Source organism: Peromyscus californicus, unplaced genomic scaffold, assembly GCF_007827085.1.
Source record: "Peromyscus californicus insignis strain IS unplaced genomic scaffold, ASM782708v3 Scaffold_10__1_contigs__length_136768540, whole genome shotgun sequence".
NCBI lineage: Eukaryota > Metazoa > Chordata > Mammalia > Rodentia > Cricetidae > Peromyscus > Peromyscus californicus.
The window spans coordinates 133,830,683-133,853,333 of NW_026294391.1; the positions used below are offsets into that span (position 1 = coordinate 133,830,683).

The window sequence follows — 22,651 nt, forward strand, 5'->3', positions numbered from 1 at the left end:
CTGGCTAGCCATCCAACTCCAGCCATCCACTTATCTCCACTTCTCCAGTACTGGGATTATGCACACAAGTTGCCTCTCCCATTTGTAATGTGGGTACTAGGGTGTGGTGGTATTGTGTTCCCCAAAATATTGAGCACCCTAATAAACTTATCTGGGATCAGAGACAGAACAGCCACTAGATACAAAGGCTAGAAAATGGTGGCACTCACACCTTTAATCCTAGCACTCCAGAGGTAGAAATCCCTCTGGATCTCTGTGAGTTCAAGGCCACATTGGAAACAGCCAGGCATGGTGACTCACACCTTTAATCCCAGAAAGCGAGCCTTTAATCCCAGGGAGTGGTGGTAGAAAGCAGAAAGGTATATAAGGCATGAGGACCAGGAACTAGAAGCATTTGGCTGGTTAAGCTTTCAGGCTTCTAGCAGCAGTTCAGCTGAGAGCCATTCTGGATGAGTCAGAGGCTTCCAGTCTGAGGAAACAGGATCAGCTGAGAAGTTGGCCAGGTGAGGTTAGCTGTGGCTTGTTCTGTCTCTCTGACCTTCCAGCATTTCACCCCAATACCTGGCTCCAGGTTTGATTTTATTAATAAGAACTTTTAAGATTCCTGCTACACTAGGGAGTGAACTCAGGTCCTCATGTTTGCAAGACAAGCACTCTTCAGGCTGAGCTAATTCTCCAGCACCTGACCTTCCTTTCTTATGCTGGATATGCCAAGATTATCTGGATGACAGGGTGTTTTATCTTTGATGTTGCTTTTGGCAGCAAATGCTGCATTTTCACAGAAGCATGCACATACTTCCCTCCTGATCACTACAAACATCACCTGGATGGATATTGGATGAAGTTCTAGCCCCTCTTCTGAAGGGTTTTATGTTGATCTTTGTTTATTAGTGGCTTACTCCGGAAACCACTTTAAGAAAGCAGTTACTTGTGTTGCTAAGGATGCACAAAGCAGAGCTGTGAAGCTGACCAAAAAAGTCATCTTGAACTGGCAACCACTTGTAGCACCTCTAAACCAGGACACTTGTTTTGGGATTCATGGTATAACCTGCTATTCTGAAATTCAGGTTACTGTTATTTACTGGTCTCTGTCCCCTAATTCACATACAATACTCTCAAAGGGGCTGTGAGGTGCCTGATGTGTGGCTCTTAGGATAGGCATAAAGGTCTAGTTTTGTTCACGGTTGTATTCCCGTTGTCTGGCACAATAAAGGCTCACGCATGACTTTATGAGGGATTCGACCCCTGCACTCTTTTCTTCAGTGACTTCCCCCAGCCCTAACATCATTATGAAGGTCCTAGCCTTGTCAGTTTCTTTATTGTCTCCACCACTAATCAATTTGTTTTGCTCATTTATTCATTCATCATTCTTTTTTTACATTCTTTCCATGTTTATTCTCTCATCACACAGGATTCATGTGTTTTGCTCCTCTAATCTCACCTACCCCACCTCCTCTCCTCACCCCGCCCCAGACACGCCCCCATCCGTCCTACCCCCTTTCAGGCCAATCTTAGACAGGCCAAGGCCGGGGCGGGGCTTCACTCTCAGTACCTAGGCGGCGCCCAGGCTCCGGAAACAAGCCGTGGGGCTGCTGGGCTTCGCCAGAGCTGGCTGCTCTCACGACGCTTCCTGCCACGCCAGGCCTGCTTGCACCCGGCCAACTCCGCTTCTGCAAGGGCCCAGAGTCAGGCGCTGTGGGCCGGGTGAGCGTGCAGACCGCGGGAAGGACGTGCAGCTCAAGTGATCGTGAGAGATGTGTGCGATCAAGGATGTGCGGCCCTAGAGAGCTTGCGGGGCGGCGGGAGAATGTGCTTGGGGGCTTGAGTGAGTGCGTGGACCGCGGGAGAATATGCGGGGGAGGGTAGGGGGCAGAGTGGGGAACTGCTTGGCCTGGGACAAGCCAGGGGCCGAAGGGGACCCGTCTCTGGTGATGGGTGGGCATTGAAGGCCCTGAGGCCTTCTCGTGCAGGGTAGGGGGCAGCGGTCAAAGGCAGGAATTGCGGGTGTGTTGAGGCCTGTGCTGCTCTTTGGAGGATGCTAAGGATTGGGAACCGTTCAGGAGCTGGGGGTAGACCCCCACACACAGCCCCTATCGACATGGAGGCCGCACATGGTGGCTGCGGGCATTGGCCTAGTGGAGAATAGCTGAACAGACTTTTTCCAGTATGGGGGAGGGGTTGCTCCTCTGGGTCCTGAAGAAGATTCCAGCTTGGGGAGACCTACCTTTCCATTTGAGTGGGGGTTGCATGAGGATAATGGGGGCAGGTATGTTGCCTAAGGCAGACAGCTGGGGGTGCAGAAGAGTCCTTCCTGGAGGAAAAGAGTTTCTACTGTGGCCCTCCTGGAAGCCACATTTTCTGGCAATACTCCATGGCCCCCTTCTCCTAAACTACTTTGCTGGTTCCTCCAGTCTATATTTGGGTGATTAATTGCATGTCTTTTAACACATGCACGTACTCCCACTTGTCTGCTGCCCAAAGCCCATGGTCCTTTTCAGCCCCCTCCCACCACCGCCCATTCCTGGCTCTCTTCCCAGAGGGTTCACCCTGTGCCAACTGACACCCTCTAGTCAGCCTTGCACTCCCAGGCAGCCAGCCCCCTCCAGTCTCCTTGGCCAGTGGAACATTTCCTCTTAACCTTCAGCCCCTACATTTTCCTTTAGCAGAAATTTCGAATGGGACCAGTTGAATAGCACCTCTCCTAGGACTACGTGTCTTATCCTTTCTCCCATTGGGCCTTGTTATAGAAACAACATTCGCAGTGCCTGACACAGTCTGGTCCATTGCTCCAAAGTGGTCCTGGATCTGTATTTAGAATTCCACGGGACAATGATTTCTAGCCTTCTGTCAATGGTAGAACCCTTAGAAAATCTGCTTAAAAGTGTGAGTTCTCTTGCCCAAAGTCTGACTACCAGCACAGCCTCAGAAAGAAGCTCCTGGATGGGAAAGCTGTCTAATAGGAGACACGAGGGAACCCCCAAATTCTAGACAGCCCCAATGTCTGCATGTTGAAAGATGCCAATTCCGTGACACCCACCCAGACCTGCTGCTCTACCACTAGAATTTTCACTGAATCAAAAGTCTGGTTTCTAACACAGTTATCCAGCCCTTCCAAAACTGGGTTCTTTGAATGGCCTGGGACAGCTGTATAGCCTTTCACCATATCCCCAGTTTGGAATCTTTTATATCCAGAGAGTGTAACCTCAGTGATTCTATACTTATAATTTATTTTGATTTTTAGAAAGATATCAGTGCATATTCATGGAGAAATGGGAACATAAACCTTTCCTCAATTAAACACAACAAACACTACAAAATCCCCTTCTGGTCTACCTTCTGGCTTTTTATAGAATGGAATAAAGAGGGAAACCTAAACAGAGAGACAGGTGCCCAGGCAAAGTGAGAGAGAAAACAGATTCCTTCCCACCCACACATACAGAAAAAGATAACACAGACACAAATATCCCAAGAGAAACAGACTTTCCTGGTAAGACAGTCATCGCTTTTGACCTTTTAGGATTCTGTACTTTTGAGGAGCAGCCAGATTTCACAGTACAAGATGGGCCTATGAGCCTCTTGCCCATCTCCTAGCCTGCCAGATTCATTTAAGAACATAAAGGCCAGGAGCACCTGTAGCCCCAGGGCCCACTCAGTAGTGCTTGCACTGTTGACTCACTGAAGTACATCCAGGCCTTGGCAGTGCCAGTTCAGTTATACAGCTTGTCCTGCCCTTGAGCACTCATTACCAAAAGGACAGGTTCCTGGAAGGTGCACATATGAGCCTGCTTCTGTTCACCCGAGTTATTCCAATCCAACAGGTGAGACCTTCCTTATTGGACTAATCTCTTGGAACTGTTCTAAAACGAGATGAGTCATCCCTGTGTGTCTCTTTTGGGTAAGTCTAGATGTTTGCAGAATGTGTCTGCTGTGCTGCTGGAAGGTACAAGACAATAAAAAAGTGTTTGGGTTCTGGAAGCTCATATATGCTAGTGTTGCTGAACTACTTGCCCAGAAACAATTCTGGCAATCTTAGACACACCGTGCCAGGGAGAGAAGGTGCCTGGCAAGGAAAATGGGGAGACCAGGGGATCACTGTGTGGGAGAAGGAGCTGAAAGCACCCATTGGGACCAGATCTCTTTCATGTGTTCACAACCTTGAAACACATTTGCCCTGGCCCTAAAGGGAATTGAACAGTTAAGTTTTGTGCTCTCTTCCAGTTTTGTTTTCTGGTGGTGTGATAAAACACTCTGATCAAAAGCAACTAAGAGAGGAAAGGGTTTATTAGGCTTATACTTCCAGGTCATAGTCCATCATTGAGGGAATCCAGGGCAGGAACTATGAAGGAACACTACTCACTGACTTGCTATCTGGTTCACTGCTTAGCTAGCCTTTTATACAGCTCAGCCTCTCCTGCCTAAGGGTGGTCCCCTCCAACATCAACCATCAACCAAGAAAATCTCTCCTAAACTTGGCCACAGGACATTTTGATTGAGGTACTTCTTCAGTTAAGGGTTCCTCTTCTTAGGTGACTCGAGGTTTGTGTAAACTTGATGATAAAACCTAAACCAGCATGTCCTAAAGATATTCCTACTGCAGGTTCTCATTTCAATATTGAGGCACTCTAGGTGTTTGGGGCACCCTTGGAAGCTTTTGGAAACTTCCAGATGGGTCTTATTTGAGTGACATTGCTGCCTCTTCCTATCCTGCTGCCACAGAAACATAATACCTGTCCAGAGAAATATAAAAGACACCAAATTGTTTACCAGTTTTTAATGATAAAAGTTGTTTTATATCGCTGTTGAATTCAGCTCAATTTCAGGTGAAAATATTTTGGGTCCCTTAGTGTTTGTAATTCCATGCAGTAAATTCAGTAAATTGCTTAAGTAACTTACATTGTGACTGAATAAAATTCTATTGTGTCTGTATACCATATTTATGTATCTGTTGATGGATGCTCAGGCTGATTCTATGAATAATACTGCAGTAAACACATATGTGGAAGTATCAATGACTATACATTAATACATTTAAAAAATTTGTATATATTGCTCTAAAGCAAGATTTTCTTACCACATGAGCTCTGGTGTTTTAGAATTCATAGTTGTCTAGCCCTGCAATTGACACTGACACTGTTGTCGTACATGTTTTCTCACAGCAGATGTTTATTAAACAGATGCAGCATACATGGACTTGGCTATACCCAATATGAAATTTGCAGTTAACCTTGACAAAGCCTTTGTGCTCTGGGTATGGATAGTCCTGGCCTTTGTGTCCCATGTAAAGAAAGACAGTGTTGCTTACCTTAAAAGTTGGTTTGTTTTCCTGCAGTGGTTCTCTCAGCTTTCTTTCCCAGTTATAGGTACTAATATACCATGGAAAATTCTTTAGACTTCAGGGTACGCTTTTATATCCTAAATAAAAGTGTCTTATGTTCAAGGTTAGCATTACCCTCCATGTCGATTGGTCGCACTACAATGACTTTCATGTTCTATATGGAATTGCTTTGACCTTGATCTCCAAAGATCTATTTCAGAAGGCAATGGATATCTGTGATTGTCACTGCATCCAGCTTCTTTTCTAGATTATATTCCACCATGTTAAAGTGGGATAGCTGTGCAACACAGAGACTAAGTGATCCAATTGTCTTCAGGATTGGTAGTAGTTTTATTTTTAACCACAGTAGGGATTCATGTGTATTATTATTTTTAAATGATTTTCCTATACTTAGGATAAGCTCTTTTACCTGCCACACTTAGCTAATTGGGTAGAGTTTAGCTTCCTTTTGTGAAAGCAGGGCCAACTTTTTCCCTCTTGTTTTCATGAGTACCTTTTAAATTATCTCTGTGTGTTCAAGTTCTCTGTTACTATGGGTGGCCATCACATAGCCACCAGGAGCTAAAGTGCTCTCAAGCCAAATCCCTGGAGTAAACTAGTACAGGAAGGGCTACTCGTATTGCTATATAGAAAAGATAATTAACAGTTCTTTTAGAGTTGTAGCTCTAGGACTTTAACAGTTCATCGTGCCAATTAAGAAAAAACACTTTAGTGGGATTTGCTCCATTAAAGGTACATAGTTTGGAAGACGTGTGTGTGTGTGTGTGTGTGTGTGTGTGTGTGTGTGTGTGTAACAGAGGAAAAGAATGATGTATGTATTTATGCACTGAGGCTCTGCAATGGCATGTTGATAATATGGTTTAAAGGTAGCTACAAAACATTCATCTATACCGTGAAGCCTGCACAGTGCTCACTATCAACTGATCTTCTGGTTCTGGCTTGGGTGCATAGGGTTATACATTCTTTATTTTCTGGAAAATGGTGGTGATAACAACCAGTTCTAGGTTATGATAGTGAAATTATGTGACAGGAGACACACAATTCCAAATATTCATCCTATGTGCTTCATAAAAAGAAGCTTGCTCCATCTAACAAACCACTCTGGCTCACATTGATTCCGTTGTTCCATAGTACATCATGTCATGTCCTACATGGTGTCAGGAGCTGCTACAGATACTGGGAATTTAGGGGTAACCATTGGAGAAAAGGCCCTGTCCTGTTGGATCAGATTTTTTTCTGAGAAAAATAAGCAACTTCAAAGCAGGATTTTTCATTAGTGAAAATGTTTGAAGGAAACTGCCAGGGCTGGAGAATAAAGAGATTTTAAGGAAGTGACATTTGAGTTAAGGCCTGAATTATTAGAAGGAATCTTCTGCAATAAGAGAATTCTTGGCAGGTTCACAGGCTTTGAGGGCCACAGCCTTGGCATCTATATATCTGCATGAAGGTCAGTGTGTATGGGTGGGGTGGTTTTGAAGAGGGGGCAGGATATGCAATTGTGTTCTAGACCAAAGCTTATTACTGGCTTGAAGGTAAGAAAAGGTTTATAATTAGGCCATCTTTTTCCAGAAGTGCATACATGATGTGATGTCCCTCTCTCCATTTCATTTGGTAACACCAATGTCAATTGGAAGTGAATTGTTTTAAAAACAAAATCATGTAATAAATTTATGACCAGTTCATTGTGTTTGTATAAGAAGTCAAAATCAAACTAGACATTGAATGCATACCAAGAAGAAGAATCCATTAAGCCAGAGGAACCCTGCTTTGGTGACACTGGAACAAAGAGAGGGTTTGTCTACTGAGTATCTCAGGATGACCTCACACATTTGGAGAAACACTTTTGCTAGGCAGTCAGCTAAAAATGGGTAGGAGTGCTTACAAGGACTTTGAGGTCACATTAGACCTTCTGACTATACCTTTCTATAAAGCTGATAGCTTAAGGAGAAGGTTCCAAAAAGTCTGTGCTTAGACTTTCTGGTCACTCCCCCTTCACAGACTGCTTACAGATGTCCACTAGTCCTCTGTAACTGTTTTTCCACATACGGGTATCCTAAGAAATACTCGTCTTTTTGTCTGACCTCAAGGGCCATTCTCCTGTCTCATTGGTCTCAGCCCTGTTCTCTAGCATGCTGAGCATCTGTCTTGTCCCTGGTTTACCTACCAAAGGCTATCTAAAATTGGACTTTTCTGATACCAATGAAATTCTGCTTGATGTCTAAAAAGCCACACATTAAACACATTAAAGAAACTGAAGATCTTTCCAGACCTTGTCTCTCTTCTTTTGTAGCTACACAAACATTGAATCAGTGTGCTTATTCTAGCTACAGGTCAGTCTCAGTGTTTTCCTTCTTTCTATGAAATGTGACTATTATGTGTATTTGTTTTCTCTGCTTTCTTTTTCCTCTTTGGGTTTTCAGTCAAATGTTATCCCTACCTGTATCTTCTCTGAAAAATCTGCTGCATGTTATCCTGGTCTGGCCACCTGTTGATTTTTATACTGAAACCTTTCAAGGTTTCTTCTTCTTGTGAGTTGTAAGACCTTTCAGTAGAATCTTCAGAACTCTGAGCCATCCTGGTCATTTTTCTGCTTCCCACATATTTTTTTAAATATTGAGATTAGACTCTTCCTATTCTTTAAAGTATACTATTTTCTGTGCTTTTACTTTTTTAAAAAAAGATTTATTTATTTATTACATATTCAGTGTTCTGTCTGCATGTATGCCTGCAGGCCAGAAGAGGATACCAGATCTCATTTCAGATGGTTGTGAGCCACCATGTAGTTGCTGGGAATTGAACTCAGGACCTCTGGAAGAGCAGCCAGTGCTCTTAACCTCTGAGCCATCTCTCCAGCCCCCCTGTGCTTTTACTTTTAACATGTCTGTGTCCTTAACACTTTTTTAGACAGTATGCACTCTTCCTTTTTAATACAATCTAACAATTTGTACCTTCTGATTGAAGTGTTTAATCCATTTATATTTAACTTAATTATCTGTGTGATGCAGTTTAAGTTTGCCATCCTGCTATTTATTTCCATTTGTCCCATCTCTTCTTTTCTCCTTTTCTTCCTTTGGAGTATTACCATTCAGTGGAGTCTTGGAGAGCTTGATAAAAACACATGCTTATATGTTTAGCTACTGCTTTTTCTTGAAATGGTCAGTCAAATTTTAAAGATTTTGAAATGCAAAAGATGAAAGGCTTATGTTTCCTTATGCCTTTACATTCTTGGTGTAGTTCTAAACCTAATTCCATTTCCTTCCACCTGAATGTTTTCCTTTGATATATTTTATGGTACAGAGCTGCTAATGGCAAATTGTCTAAATGTTGGTTTTTGTATAAAATATTTATTTATCCTTCATTTTTGATGGATATTTTTCCTGACTATAAAATTCTTGGTTGACACTCTTTTGTTATAATACTTAATTATTTTCTTTCTTTTGTATCGTTTCTTTTCTCCAGCTACTTTTAAGATTTTCCTCTTAGCATTTTTAGAAATTTAATTATGATGGTAGCTCTCCCTCTGGCTTCATTTAGATAGCAGCTATTGCCATGTCTTCTTGTTTTCCACTATTTCTTGTAGTATCTAATCTAATCACACCCAGTGAAATATTTATTTCTATGTATATTTAGCTACAAAAATTTCATTTGGTTCTTTTCATATCTTCTGTTTCTCCCTGTGTCCCTGTTTTTCTTACAGTGCTGGGGCGTAGTTAAATTATTGTTTTTCCTTATCTGTTAGTTCTGTTTATTTCTGGATGCTTCTATTGACTGATTGTTCTCTTTGCTGTCGGTCACATTTTTGTGTTTCTTGGCAATTCAATTTTTTATTGGAAATTGCACATTGTAATGATTATTTCATTGACTGTCTAGACTTTGAGGATTATGAGTAGTTATTTGTGGGCCAGTTTGATGTCACTGGGGCATATATTTAAGTTTTTATAGGGCAGATCTTTTGTAATTTGGGCTTTAAGGATAGACAAATCTTACCGTTGAAGCATGATCCCTCTGTATTGGCTTCTGAATGTCCCTAGGGATCATAAAGACTCTATGGGTGGTGATCAGACCTTGAACATCTCCCTATCTTTGTATGTCTTGGAAACTGTTCAGCTTATAGTCCTTGGGAGGTTCATTCAATACTTATAGTCAGAAAAGATTCAAGAGAAGCCTTATACATACCTTTTTACTTCTTTTTCCTACATAGCACAGTGCTTTCTGAACTCTGCTCTGCAACCTTCATCCTCCCCTCCCACCCTGAATGCTGGCCTTCTGATGAGGTTGCTAAGCTCTGTTTGTTTGCTTTCACCCCTCCTACACTCTCATTCTGGACATTGCCTCCAGGCAGAGCACTGAACTGATGACAGGAATCGCCTCATTTGTTTCTCTGGGGATCTTGAACCTGTGCTTCCTACTACCCTAGTATTTAAAACTATTGTTGAAAACTTGTTTGTTGGTGTTAAATCTGTTCCTTGTTACTCCATCAAGGCCATATGTGGAAATTTCCATTCATCCCTTCTAAGATGCCATATTTAAGTCTTTCTGGACTACCTGGGTTTTTGTTGTCCTTCTGTTAATGCTAAAATGCTTCCTTTTCACTTAATTATGAGTTGAATTGAGTTGACATCAGAACTTGAATTATGTGGCTGTTTCTTTGAACTCACTGAAGTGGGATGCCTGTAATACACAGGCATCTGTGGTAAGCTTACAATAGCTCACTTACTTGGCAACATGGAGGAAAAGGTCACACACACACACATGCACACTTCAGATCTTTTCTTTATCAATGTAATATTTGAAGATCTTTTCTTAGAAGTATTTTTCTCCAGCTGTTTTTCCAACCTCCCATTTTGATGAATAACATAAAGAGGGTTCCTCCTGGTTTTCTCCCAATGACTTGTTACACTAGGGTGTGCTTTTAAAGGCCCCACTGCTAGCAAAGTTCAAGTTCTTGCTCTTTGCCATCTCTCTTCCTTTCAGTGGCCCCATCAGTTTCAGGTGTCCCTGAAAGGACCCCTTATCTCTGAGTTATTTCTTCTGGTACTCTCTTTAGTGTGCTTCCTTCCTGTATAGTGTGTATATTGGCCTCATCCAGGCTTACTTTAAGGAAACCCTGTAGTCAGCCAGTCTCTGGCAGCTAGTGTTCCTGCCAGCAACTCTCTGTAGCTGTCTTTGACTCTGCCTAGGCTAGCATTTGTTTGTCTTATCTTGCCTCCCTCTGGCCTACTATATTAATTCTTTGCCAGCCTACTTTCCTACTGTTTCATATATGTTTTCTCAGGCATACTCATGTTCTGCCTTGCCATTCAGCCCCACCTGGGAGAGAAGACTCTGTAAGATTTAAAACTAAGGAATAGGAAGTCACTAATGCCATCCCTGGGGACCAAGAAACAGGGCTGTTGTCACTCACAGCTTTTTTCACTTTCCTTAGCTCCACCTGCTCCCCAAGGTCTTGCCCTTCCCCAAGATGGAGCCCCAGGAAACCAGGTCCTGGCAGTCCCTCTTGAGATGCCGGAGGCCCAGGTGAGCTGTGCTTCCCTCTTTCCTTGCTTGAGATTTTGTCACTGCTCCCTGATTTTGGCCTCAGCCTTTGCCTCTTTGCTCAGCATGATATGTAGCAGAGTATGAGCCCTGGCTACTGCCTTCTTTCCTGTCCTCTGCTTCTCTCCCACAGGTTGCCAAGGAATGAATGCCCAGTGTGCTTATGATACCCATTGTATATGTGAGAGAGCTAAGTCTGTGTCCTTTGGGAAGACAGTGGGAGTCCCAGGGTCAGACAGCCCAGGTCTCCTTGAGCTTGATCATGTTTTCTTTCTAGGACTCCTTGGGATTGTGGTTAGAGCTCCACATTAGCAACATACACAGATATGAATACTTCAGGCCCTAAGTTCTTACCCCTGGCATCACTGGTGCCATGCTGCCTCATTACAGATTAGGTTAAAAGACTGACTATCAATGTGATTTATTTCAGGATTTGGTGTCCTTTGATATTGTACCGTGGCACCTCACAGAACAGGAGTGGCTGAGTCTGAGTCTGAGCCCGGAGCAGCAGGCACTGGCATATTCCAGGGCTGTGACCTCCATTGGTAAGGATGCCCCAAGAACTTCTCAGGCTTACCGTCTACTGAAAGTGCAGTTGGGGATACATGGCCACCCATACACAACTTTACTTTGCTCTTCCTTTTTGAGAACACTCAACAACAGATTCCTCCAACTCATCTTGGCTTGGAAAGATCTCTCCATTCCTGTCTTTCACTTGAAAGACATTAAAACAGTAGTCAGTGAAATGGCTGAGCAGGAAAGGTGCTTGCCACAGAGCCTGCTGACCTAAGTTCAATCCCCAGAATCTATAAGGTGGGAGGTGACAATCAGTTTGTGCAAGTTGTCTCCTGACTTCCATAAGCGCACCATAGTATGAACATGCCCACATAGTCACATACAATAAAGAAATAAATGTGAAAATAAAAATTAGAGCAAACCTGTCATAATTTAGAGTACTTTTAAAATTTAATATATTGTCTTCAGGTAAAAAACATATCAGACATTAAATTGATCAGAACAGATACTATACTTGATTTTAACCGTAAGGCTGAGATGACAAATTATATCAATATATACAAATAAATGCAGTATATATACTATATATGCGCATATTATATATACACACACATAAATTATACCAACCATATGGCTAGTTGATTGGAGCTCATTGTTGTGGAGTTCTTGTTTATCCATCAGGTGTTTGCATGGGGTGGGGGATTTTTGAAGAAAGAACTGTTAAGAGTTTGGTTTAAGAGTTGTAGAGGTCTGGAAAGAGCATGGCATTCAGTGGTGGGGTATTAGAATGGCTTGGTAGACAATGGGGTAAGTTCATCTGGCCAGGATGAACTTCTGTTTTTCTGGGGCCTCTGTTAAGGGACCAGAGCCTGCCTTTCTACAGTCCCCAGAAGGAGCTGGCCCTTGGGAAGTGCATTTGCACTGCATGTATGACTTACATGATAAAGTCATAGACATCTCAGGAGATTTAGAGGGGATCTCCTTTGACAGCTCTTCCCTTGTTCCTCCATACTTATCAGCTGCCTTCTTCCAATAACAGGAGTTCCTGTTGTGAGTCCTGCTTTGGTATCTCACCTGTCACAAGGACAAGTTCTGTTGGTATCAGATCCATCCCTCAGCACAGATCACACTAAGCACGCTGGTGAGCATAAAGGAAACATGAAGAAGCATGAGGAAATTTGGGAGAGAGGTTGAGATTTGGGTTGCAGGGGGCTACTGAGCTCTTGGGGTTGAAGTTAGACTCAGGAAGACCAGCTAAACTTGTGGGGTCTAGGATTAGGGTAGAGGGCCCAGTTGAAGCTCTGGTAATGAGGTGTGACTGTCCCCTTGCTAAAAGCAAAGGCATCTTCACAGCTCCTTTGATAAGCAATGTCCACAATCAGTACTCTCCCACATTTCCTTCTGGTGCTTGCTTCTGATGCCTTGTAGGCCCTTTCTGGTACTCAGCAGTTGCAGGAGAGGGGATTATCAACAAAGGAAAGTAGCCTTTTTCCCAAGCCTTCTGTAAACTGTTGTGTCTCATTTATCATTTATTATTGTAGAAAGCACCTCTGTGACCTCCCACCAGAAGATGGGTGAAGAAGCCCAGCTGCAAGAGATGGCGTCCACGAGCTCCCCGAGGGCCAATGACCCCAGCGCTGAGGTCAAACAGAATGGGGACTCTGGGGGAAGGGGAGGGAGCCCACAAAATCTGCCCATAGAACACCATTTTGCATGTAAAGAGTGTGGGGACACCTTCCGCCTTAAAGTGCTCCTTGTTCAGCACCAGAGGGTTCACAGTGAGGAGAAGGGCTGGGAGTGTGGCGATTGCGGGAAGGTCTTCAGGGGGGTATCAGTATTTAATGAGCACAGGAAGAGCCACGCAGCTCTGGCCGCTCAGTCCTGGCCTGGCCCCAGTCAGGCTCTGGAAGATGCCTTGGAAAAGAGGGAGCAAATGGAGAGGGAGGCGAAGCCCTTTGAGTGTGAGGAGTGCGGGAAAAGGTTTAAGAAGAATGCAGGCCTTAGTCAGCACCTGAGGGTGCACAGCAGAGAGAAGCCCTTTGATTGTGAGGAGTGTGGGCAGTCCTTCAAAGCCAACACCCACCTCTTTCGACATCAGAAGCTTCACACTTCGGAAAAGCCCTTTGCGTGCAAGGCGTGCAGCAGGGATTTCCTGGACCGCCAGGAACTTCTCAAGCACCAGCGGATGCACACGGGCCACCTGCCCTTCGACTGCGACGACTGCGGCAAATCCTTCCGTGGTGTCAACGGCCTGGCAGAGCACCAGCGTATCCACAGCGGCGCCAAACCCTATGGCTGTCCTCACTGCGGCAAGCTGTTCCGGAGGAGCTCAGAGCTCACCAAGCACCGGAGGATCCACACGGGTGAGAAACCCTATGAGTGCGGCCAGTGCGGCAAGGCCTTCCGCCAAAGCTCCAGCCTGCTGGAGCACGAGCGCATCCACAGTGGTGAGCGGCCTTACGCATGTGGCGAGTGCAGTAAGGCATTCAGGGGGCCTTCTGACCTCATCAAGCACCGGCGCATCCACAGTGGACTGAAACCCTATGAGTGCGATAAGTGTGGCAAGGCCTTCCGGAGGAGCTCAGGCCTGAGCCGCCACAGGCGGATCCACAGTGGAGCCAGGCACTGTGAGTGCAATGAGTGTGGTCGTGTGTTCAAGAGGCGCTCAGCACTGCAGAAGCACCAGCCCTCCCATCGGGAGTAGACACTGCCTTGGGACCTATATCAGGGGTCCACAGAGGCCATGGCCCAGTCAAAGGAGATGAACAGTTTTGTAGCGCTTATCTATTTTATTGTGTGAGAGGTTAGAATGATTTGTACTGCCACCAGCAATTTATAAAAGTTCATGTTTCCCACTACAACTATTGAGGGTAACTTTTACCATTTTAACATAGCTTGGCTACTTTTCCTGGCAGATAGTACTGTCAAGGTATTTTAATCTTCACATCTAGAATGAGAAGAAAAATCTGCATATGGGGATCTAGTGGGGACATGGGAAGTCCTTTTCAAGCTCTACCCCTGAGGACTGTTCAGTGGCATCAATATGATGATGCACCTTTCTTGAAAGGAAAATTGCCCCAAGATTTTGGCCTACTTGAATTCATAAAATTTTAGGGATGTAAATAGATCAAATGCCATAATATTTAATTTATTAATTTAGTTTATAAGATACATATTATAAATCACATTATATGGAATAATATATTAATTTAGAGAATACTCTTTTTCACCATACTCCATTTGTTTCTAATTCTTGATGTGCATTTTTGACCTCACCAACATGGGAACCTGTTTGAGTCATCAGTCCCCTCTGTTTTGAGCTATGGTAGCACTGTGACAATCCCTGCATGAGGCTTTCATCGGAAGTTTCCTCTCAAGCCGTAAAAACATATTCATATAACATTAGAACCATTACTTTGTGTTTTTAAATTAGTACTGTACCTACAACATAACCACTTAAAGTAGTGCTTTCCCAAATGGCCTTTAAAAAGGCCTTTTTTTCCATTTCATACATTACTCTTGGGTCACACTCCTAGTAAAACTTACTGAGCTGGAGATAAACCTTTTTTTGTCTCTCATTTTGCTAAGCCGATTTAATCCAATGTCCCCTATGAACACCATAAACATCAGTTTCTCCTCACACGGTGTCATCTTGTTCAAAATAAAGTGAGATAGCACCCCCAAATGAGAAGGACATCATCAGGACTTAAGGTGAAGTGACTCCTCTTTCTTGGAAGATCCTCACCTGATATCAGACATAAATGGTACTTCTCCAACCCTCCATTTCCAGCGGTGAAGTGGGGAGTAGTCATAGTCCCTATCTCCTAAGGTTCTCAAGGAGTATGCCTTGCCTGCAAGAATGCTGCCTGGCAAGGAGGTATACTCAGTGAAGGTCACTTGCTGACATCCCACAGCTCAGTAGTACCAGAAACAAGGGTGGACCCTCGGGCCTCCTGACTATTACTCTCATTTTTCATGCTATGACTTCAGTACTGTTTCTGTTTTCTTGCATGCAAATTATCCGTTCATCTCCTTTGACTAGATATCAAGTTACCTTTGGATATATTGATTTTATATAGTAGTTCTTTCCATATCAATTGTGATGTTATTTTCCAATTTTTATTGCTTGGCTTTTTTTAGTACTTTTATTACATTTTTGTTGTGCAGGCTTTGGATTTTTTTACGTATCCTTGAATTCTTTCTTGTCTGTTAACTTGTGACTTTCATTGCTTCAGTACTTAGATATGATGACATTTTCTTTGAGAATTTACTTATAAAAGAGAAGCTAAATCCCTTGTCCACTAAGAAAGTGAACATACAAGGTGGGCAGGCTGGATGGGAGTGGACCAGAGAAGCAGGCCCATGCCTCATCCAAGATGCAGACTCTATATATGTCTGTGGGCAGCACTTGACTATACAACCTGGCCACTGAGGCACACTAGAGACATGTGCATCACACATTGCTCAGAACACTCTGTGACTGCTCATCATTATAGCCCCAGCCACCAGCAACAGGGCTCAGCTTCACCTAGGCCAACAGAATGGTCCAAATATGATCTGGCAGCAGCCAATCATCCTTCAAGCTATCAGGAGCCTTGACTATTTTGGATTCAGCGACTGAGCAGCAGCTCCACCTAAGAAACATCTCAGACACAGAAGACTCACCTGACTGGTGTGTTATATGACCTCTATCCTCCTCCCATCAAGTGACTCTGGAATGAGAGAGATCAGTTTTGTAGTTTCTGCAAGTAGGATGAGAAATTTACCCATGTGTTCTGGCATCACTTCCTGCAGCCACATTTAAGGGATGACAACATAGGCCTGGAGAGAAATGGAGCTGTGTTCCTCCAGTAGCCTGCATGCCATGCCACAGAAGTTGCACCTGGTTGCACCAGGTCTGGTCCAGGACTTGGAATAGCCATGCCCAAGAGGGGCAATAAAACAAGATCAGAGGGCAAGAAGCCATTCTGACAGTCTATGTAGCACAGAAATCGAAACTGATCACCCTGCAGTTGGGCCTTGCTTCAGGCAGCCCCCTTTAGGAGAAACAGCAGGTGGGGAAGATAGCCACATCAAGGCTGTGGCCTGAGTTTCCGTTTGTGCCCTAAGGGGTGTTGGAAGGTCAGAAAATGCCCTTATGGCAGCCTAGTAAGGGAGGTCCCAGCCCATCCTGGGAAGCAAGGTCTGACTGATAATGACCTCCATAATCTTGGCCAGAAGGGCCTAATGCCTGCAGGCCACCACAGTGGCTCTGTGGGCCTTCTCCAGGCTGAGCGAAGCCAACAGCAGTTGCTGCACAGCAACTCCTATTGCTCTGTGGGCTCAGTTCTGGTGGTTTCTTGTGAATGGGTCTGGACCCACTTCTTTCTCAGATTACTCTTCTCATTGTGAGCTGTTAGGACATGTTTTGTACAGCTATTGGGTAAGGAATGTTAACATCAAAAGAAACAAATCTGGCACCTTTGCCTTGCAGGAAATGCCATTTCTTGCTCATTTGCTCATCATTTGTCAAGGTTGACAAAAGGTATTATTGAAGTCTAGAGTAGCACTAACTCGGAAGCCAGCAGTGTGATCACTGTCCAGGGCATGCCCTAGGACATGACATCTCTTCACATCCCTTCCTGCCCTCTTTTACTCTTTTCTAGTTTGGATTCTGTAATTTTTTCTTGAACAAATCCTTGTTTTAGAGTTAACACTATAAACCAGTGTTCTTTCCATGACTATTATTGGATCAGCTTTTAAATGGTGTTGGTGGTGAAATCCCTGCTCTTTCTCCAAATGCAATCAGTGTGTGGCTTTAACATGTGGCTCACAGTTGCATCCTTTGCCTTGGGTAATGTGGGGATGGTTTTCCTTGGACCCACTAGGTGTACTGCTATGTCCCATGCAAATGTGAGCAAGCTTCTTGAAGTGTGTGCTCGTCTATGCATCCATGTATCTACCTCATTGCACTTTTCTTTCTAACCACATATATTCTTGAAAGGGAATGGAGAACAGCTAGATTGCATAGAATTATGGTTCCCTGTAGAGATCCATTCCTTTACCATATTAAGAAAGAAACCCCGTGTGGCTTTTATTAGAGTTTGTAATACTTGCTGAAATTTTTTAAAAAGCAAATGTTTACCATTTTGCTGCTTATTATGATTAACTATATCAATTAGTTGTATTATATCAATTAGTTGTATAATACCCACTCTTGAATTTACAGAATAATCCCCACCAGATCACAGTGTGAGCATCTTTCTCCCATGATACTGCAGTCTGTGTGCTTGATTTTTATGCTTGAAGTGGCATGACACCTGACCTGCCTGCAGTCCTGGACTGTGGCCCTGTTGTGTGCTACATGACTCACCACCCCATTTTTGGGCCACATTAATTAAGCCAATCCCAGACACCTGACCCAAAGGCAGCAACCAGCAGTCAGACCTGATTGGAGAAGATGGACTTGGCCTTTTAGGCATGTGAAATGCAAACGAGGAAGCTGAAGACTCTGGTTGGTATTGGACCATGGAGGGAGGCACAAGGTATTTCAAGGAGTTCCCCCTGTGAGTAGAACCATAGTGGAGATCTATATGTTCCTGCTGTCCTGCCTAGAGCTACTTGGGTCTCACTCTGAGGGAGGCCTGGATATATGTTCCTGGATTACTGGCAGCTGCCTGCATCAGTCTATGTGTGTCCTCAGCATATACTTCCTCCCATTGCCCTGAGCCACCTTGAGTGGGTCTGTGCTTTTTGAAATTTGCCAAGAGCCAATTGCATTTGACAATTGGGTGGCTTCCTGAGAAGACTTGTATTGCTGGCTTTCCTCACATTCTACCCACCCAACATTCCTGGCCTCAATCCCAGTTTGATTGACATGAACACCTGTTTAAATGTGGTACTGTATTCTGTTTACTAAGATGGGTAGAACTCTATGCCTTTTAGTCTCTGGGTTTAACCTATGATCTTCTGTATGAGTGTAGTTCCTTTTCCGAACAGCATTTGGCTCATAAGATGAGCTCATTGTAGCCTGTTCTACTATTTTGGAAGTGTTTTACTGTTTTCAGCAAACCTGCTAGATTAGGGGATTGATAACACCTCTATTCCTAGTGTGCTTACATTCTATAGTTTGCATTATATTGGTTTGGGTACTTACTTTCAAAAATAGAAATAGTATCTTTCAACTTGATCCTCAATGCTACTTGTGTATCTCTGAGAATAGTAGTTATGTCCTACCCAGTTTGTATTCAGTTTTGGGCATTCTTGTTCTTCCCCGGTCTGATTATCTTGTCTGTTTTATGGCACTCACTATAATCAGCCTTGTACTAGAGCTGTTTGTGGACTTGGCTTCTCCTCCCCTTTTCTCAGCCTTCCCCAAACTATTAGATTGTGAGCTCTTAGAAGACAGGGGTGGCCTTTCATGTCTAATTCCCTACCAAATCTAGCACAGTGCCTTGCATCTAGTAGATTTCAATAAATATATGTTAAATGGCATAGGTCTTCCTTGACTCATTTTGTCCAGGCTTCACTTATCAGTTCTTTCCATTGTCTTCACCATGAGGTAGTCCACACAGAATCACCCTCCTAGTATCCAGCTCAACTTCCAGCTTGCTTTCTGCAAGGATTTGTGATCTTGGCATTTACTGGACACCTGGAGGGGACAGGCACTATTGGGGTAGGGGAAAGGAGGTTTGCCTGTAGCCATGAGTTGGCTCTCAACAAAAACATCATTTTCTCCATCTCATTGCAGGCTACCCACCTCTGAATCTGAGATTAAAGAGCCTAAATGAGATGGCAAATGGGTTCTGGTACTTGAGAGTATACCTACCTCTCAAGACTAAGAAAAGGCAGTAATGGAAGGTCAATCCTTTTGGTAGGCAGTGGCTGGCACTCTGGTGAACATTGCCTCAGAAAAGAGATCAGGCCCCCAGGCTTCCTGACTCCTTCAGATACAAAGGACTCAGATGTGAAGGCAGCTACCCCATTTGGGGAAGACCAGATCCAGGATGGGAGACCCAGTGGAAAGCAACATTTTAAAAAAAAGTATGACTCCCTAACCAGTTGTTTTCCCTGGATTCTGGAAAGGACCCAGGCGTGCCTAATCATCTTTTACTCTAGGATCCCATCAGCACAGCCATTGATTCTTATAGATTTGGGTGGGAATGGCCTAACACCTACCTGACAAGCAACTGTTTCCCAGTGTACCTGTCCCAAACCCAGCTTAGCTATCTCTGCTTGCAAACTAGTTGTGAGGAATGAACCTGTCATTTGCTGTCCTGGTTTTGTATGTTACTAATAATTCCACCTATTTTTTTTCCATAAGTGTGTATAAGCATGATTCTAGCAAGCTTGAGTTGGCATGAGACAAAATCACAGATCATTTGAATAAGCTAAACTTGCTCTTGCAGCTTGATAGGGGGAGGGAGGGGCACAGCCTAAAATTCCTCTCTCCTAGTTCTCCTGCCCTGCAGAGCCTGGTAGCTTCTCCATCACCAGCTTCTGCAGAGCAAAACAAAGGACATTAGAAGAAACAAGGATGTGCTTTTTTGTCTCTCTCTTTAGTGGAACATTCAAATATGCAAATGTCTTGGAGATATCATGTGAAGCCTCCTAAGGAGTTTCTGCTTGCCATTTCATGGGCTGGTATAGGCACTGCCCTCTTTTGTCCTAAGTTCCCATTGTTATTTATTAAGCAGCTCAATGTTATTTATTAAGCGGCGATGTCTACCATGCAAGAGAAGCCACAAGGTACAACAAAACCCACTGTAAGAGTTTATTAAGGAAAGGGAATAGAGAGGAGGTGTGCATAGGCCTATGGAATGACCATGCAGGAAGAGGGGGGAGGAATAGGTGGAACCCTCTTTTATAGGTTCCCCTGCACATGTGCATATGGGCTTACGTAGCTATGCCATGCATGCACATTGATTATGTGATCACACTGCACACAGATTATGTGATCATGCAACACTTGAATTATGTAGGACGTAAGGCCCTAGGATGACTAAGCATCTTGCCTGGCTACTGGACAGCACACGTGTGGTCATGTAGCTTGGGGAGTAGCTAGGAATTCTAACATCCATCACACCATCTGCCTTGGCCCACTTGGAGCTGGAGGCCTGCCAAGCAGAGACAACTGTCTTGTAGAATGACTTCTGATTAGGTGCTTACTACATTTTAGCTTCCTTTCCCCCATGTCTCCTGGCCCATTTTCCTGAAGACTGTGGATCTGTGTCTCTGTCTACCCCACCTCACAGGCCCTCTAATAGTTAGGCATACACTGGAAATGTATTTCCTTAAAGGGTAACCACACAGAGCCAGTAGTTGGTGAATACCTGTAATCCTAGCACTCAAGAGGTGGAAGCAGAAGGATTTAAAATTCAAGCCAGCCTGAGCTCTAGAACAAGACTCTATCTAAAAAGCAAAGTGCTAACCATATAATAAATAACATGATTACAGACTTTTCAGGCAATATGTACCAGAAATATCCCTCTTCTTCCTCACTTCTCATCTTCTTTCTGACCTGTATTCAATCTGTATTTATTGAGCACTTGCTGTGTGTTTGACCCCAGAAATGCAAAAGCACATGGCAAGATCTTCGCAATAGAGGTGGGGGACAGCAGGGGTGGGAGTGGGGGACAACAAAATAATCACAAGATGTGCGTTCACGTAAGCTTTTGGGATTTATATACTTTAGTGGGTACAATTTACACTTCATCTAAAGTAGCTTCAGACCCACCCCTACCCTTTTCCTCCCTGCCTCTGTCAGCTTCATTGACATCCCTGCTTCTGACTCTGTCTGTCCCGGGCAGGACCACTCTTACTGAACCAAGATGAAATGAGTTGTCAGATGTGAAAATCCTATCAATCTGATCCCCAACCAAATGTCACAGTTGCTTGCTGACCAGCAGGCCACTCTGTGCTCCAAAGAGCTGGTACTAAAAGGTCATCACTCTAGCATTTCTAAAAGCAGGCACCAGACTCAGCTACAGCATATATGGGAGGAAGGTCTGCTCCTACATTTCTGTCCATCCATGTCCTCTGTCCCATACATGCCAATTTCATCCAGAAGTTTAAATTCTTTCTGTGTTATTGTTAATTCTGCAGAATCATGAGCTCCTGCTTCTGGGTCCACAGTCTAGAGGCTTCTGGCAATGCTTCTTTCTACCGTACTATATTGTCATCCTGACTATGGGCCATCCCCTACCCAGAAGTCTCCTTCACCTCAGTCCTACCTCCCATACCATCACTGTCCTTTACTCAACTGGAAGAGGTAACACCCTCCTTCCAGGGCCCTTTGTGTTACCAAATCATGTCCAGACTGATTGTGAGTGGCCTGCATCCAAGAGCCACTTCCAGACAGGGTGTGGTAGATCTGCCTGAGCCCTAGTGCTTGGCTGTAAGGCTGTGCTTGTTTAGCAGCAGAGAAAGCAGGTGTCTTTGGAGAGCACAAAAGGACACAACCCTTCCTCCTCCACTGAAGGTTAATTCCTGGGTCCTTCCTTGGGAAGAGAAATGGGACAAAGCATGCAGCCTCTGCCTGGTCTCCCCACAGAATGAAGCTGTGGCAGGAATCTTAAAAGTTCTTATTAATAAAATCAAACCTGAGCCAGGTATTGGGTTGAACACTGGAAGATCAGAGAGACAGAACAAGCCACAGCTAACCTCACCTGGCCAACTTCTCAGCTGGTCTTGTTTCCTTAGACTGGAAGCTTCTGTGTCCTCATCCCAATGGCTCTCAGCTGAACTGCTGCTCAAATGCCTAAATGCTTAACCAGCCAAATGCTTCTAATTTCTGGTCCTCATGCCTTATATATCTTTCTGCTTTCTGCCATCACTCCCTGGGATTAAAGACTCACTTTCTGGGATTAAAGGCTTGAGTCACCACACCTGGCTGTTTCCAATGTGGCCACAGAGCCCATGGTGGTATGCTGCTCAGCCTGGTGGAGCAGCTTGGGGAGGAACTGACCAGCAAGTACACAGAACTAGGGGGCTGGTGTGCCCACAGGATTCTGCAGCACGTCCAGGTAGGCACAGAGAGAAGGACAGAGTGAACCCCATCCTCCCACTCTACAAGGGCCCCTCTACCTGCCACCTGTTTTCCAGCTTTTCAGACAGGTGGATTTATGGAAGCTCGTTCCTTTGAGGTGAAGCCCAGAAAGGTGGAGTCCAAGTATTTTGGTTACTTGTCTTATTGCTGTGATAAAATACCCCAATAAAAGCAATTTATAGGAGAAAGGGTTTATTTTGTCTCACAGTTCAAGGGTACAATCCATCACGGCAGGGACA

The 22,651-nt window shown here is 44.2% G+C and overlaps 1 protein-coding gene and 1 pseudogene across 3 annotated transcripts; one reads left to right on the top strand and one right to left on the bottom strand.

Moving 5' to 3' along the window:
- The first annotated feature begins 1,543 nt into the window (after positions 1-1,543).
- On the top strand, positions 1,544-18,859 carry Znf275 (zinc finger protein 275). 3 transcript variants are annotated; one of them, XM_052741500.1, is made up of 6 exons: positions 1,544-1,825; positions 3,819-3,895; positions 10,761-10,852; positions 11,301-11,415; positions 12,426-12,527; positions 12,928-18,859. In XM_052741500.1, exons 2-6 carry the CDS (start codon positions 3,868-3,870, stop codon positions 14,088-14,090), a joined length of 1,500 nt encoding a protein of 499 aa, XP_052597460.1. In that variant the 5' UTR covers positions 1,544-1,825; positions 3,819-3,867; the 3' UTR covers positions 14,091-18,859. The 3 variants fall into 3 exon arrangements, with proteins under 3 accessions (XP_052597460.1, XP_052597457.1, XP_052597469.1); XM_052741497.1 differs by having other exon boundaries at positions 1,544-1,704; XM_052741509.1 differs by lacking the exon at positions 3,819-3,895 and having other exon boundaries at positions 1,544-1,704.
- Positions 11,819-11,930, bottom strand: LOC128118376 (uncharacterized; annotated as a pseudogene).
- Positions 18,860-22,651: the final 3,792 nt, after the last annotated feature.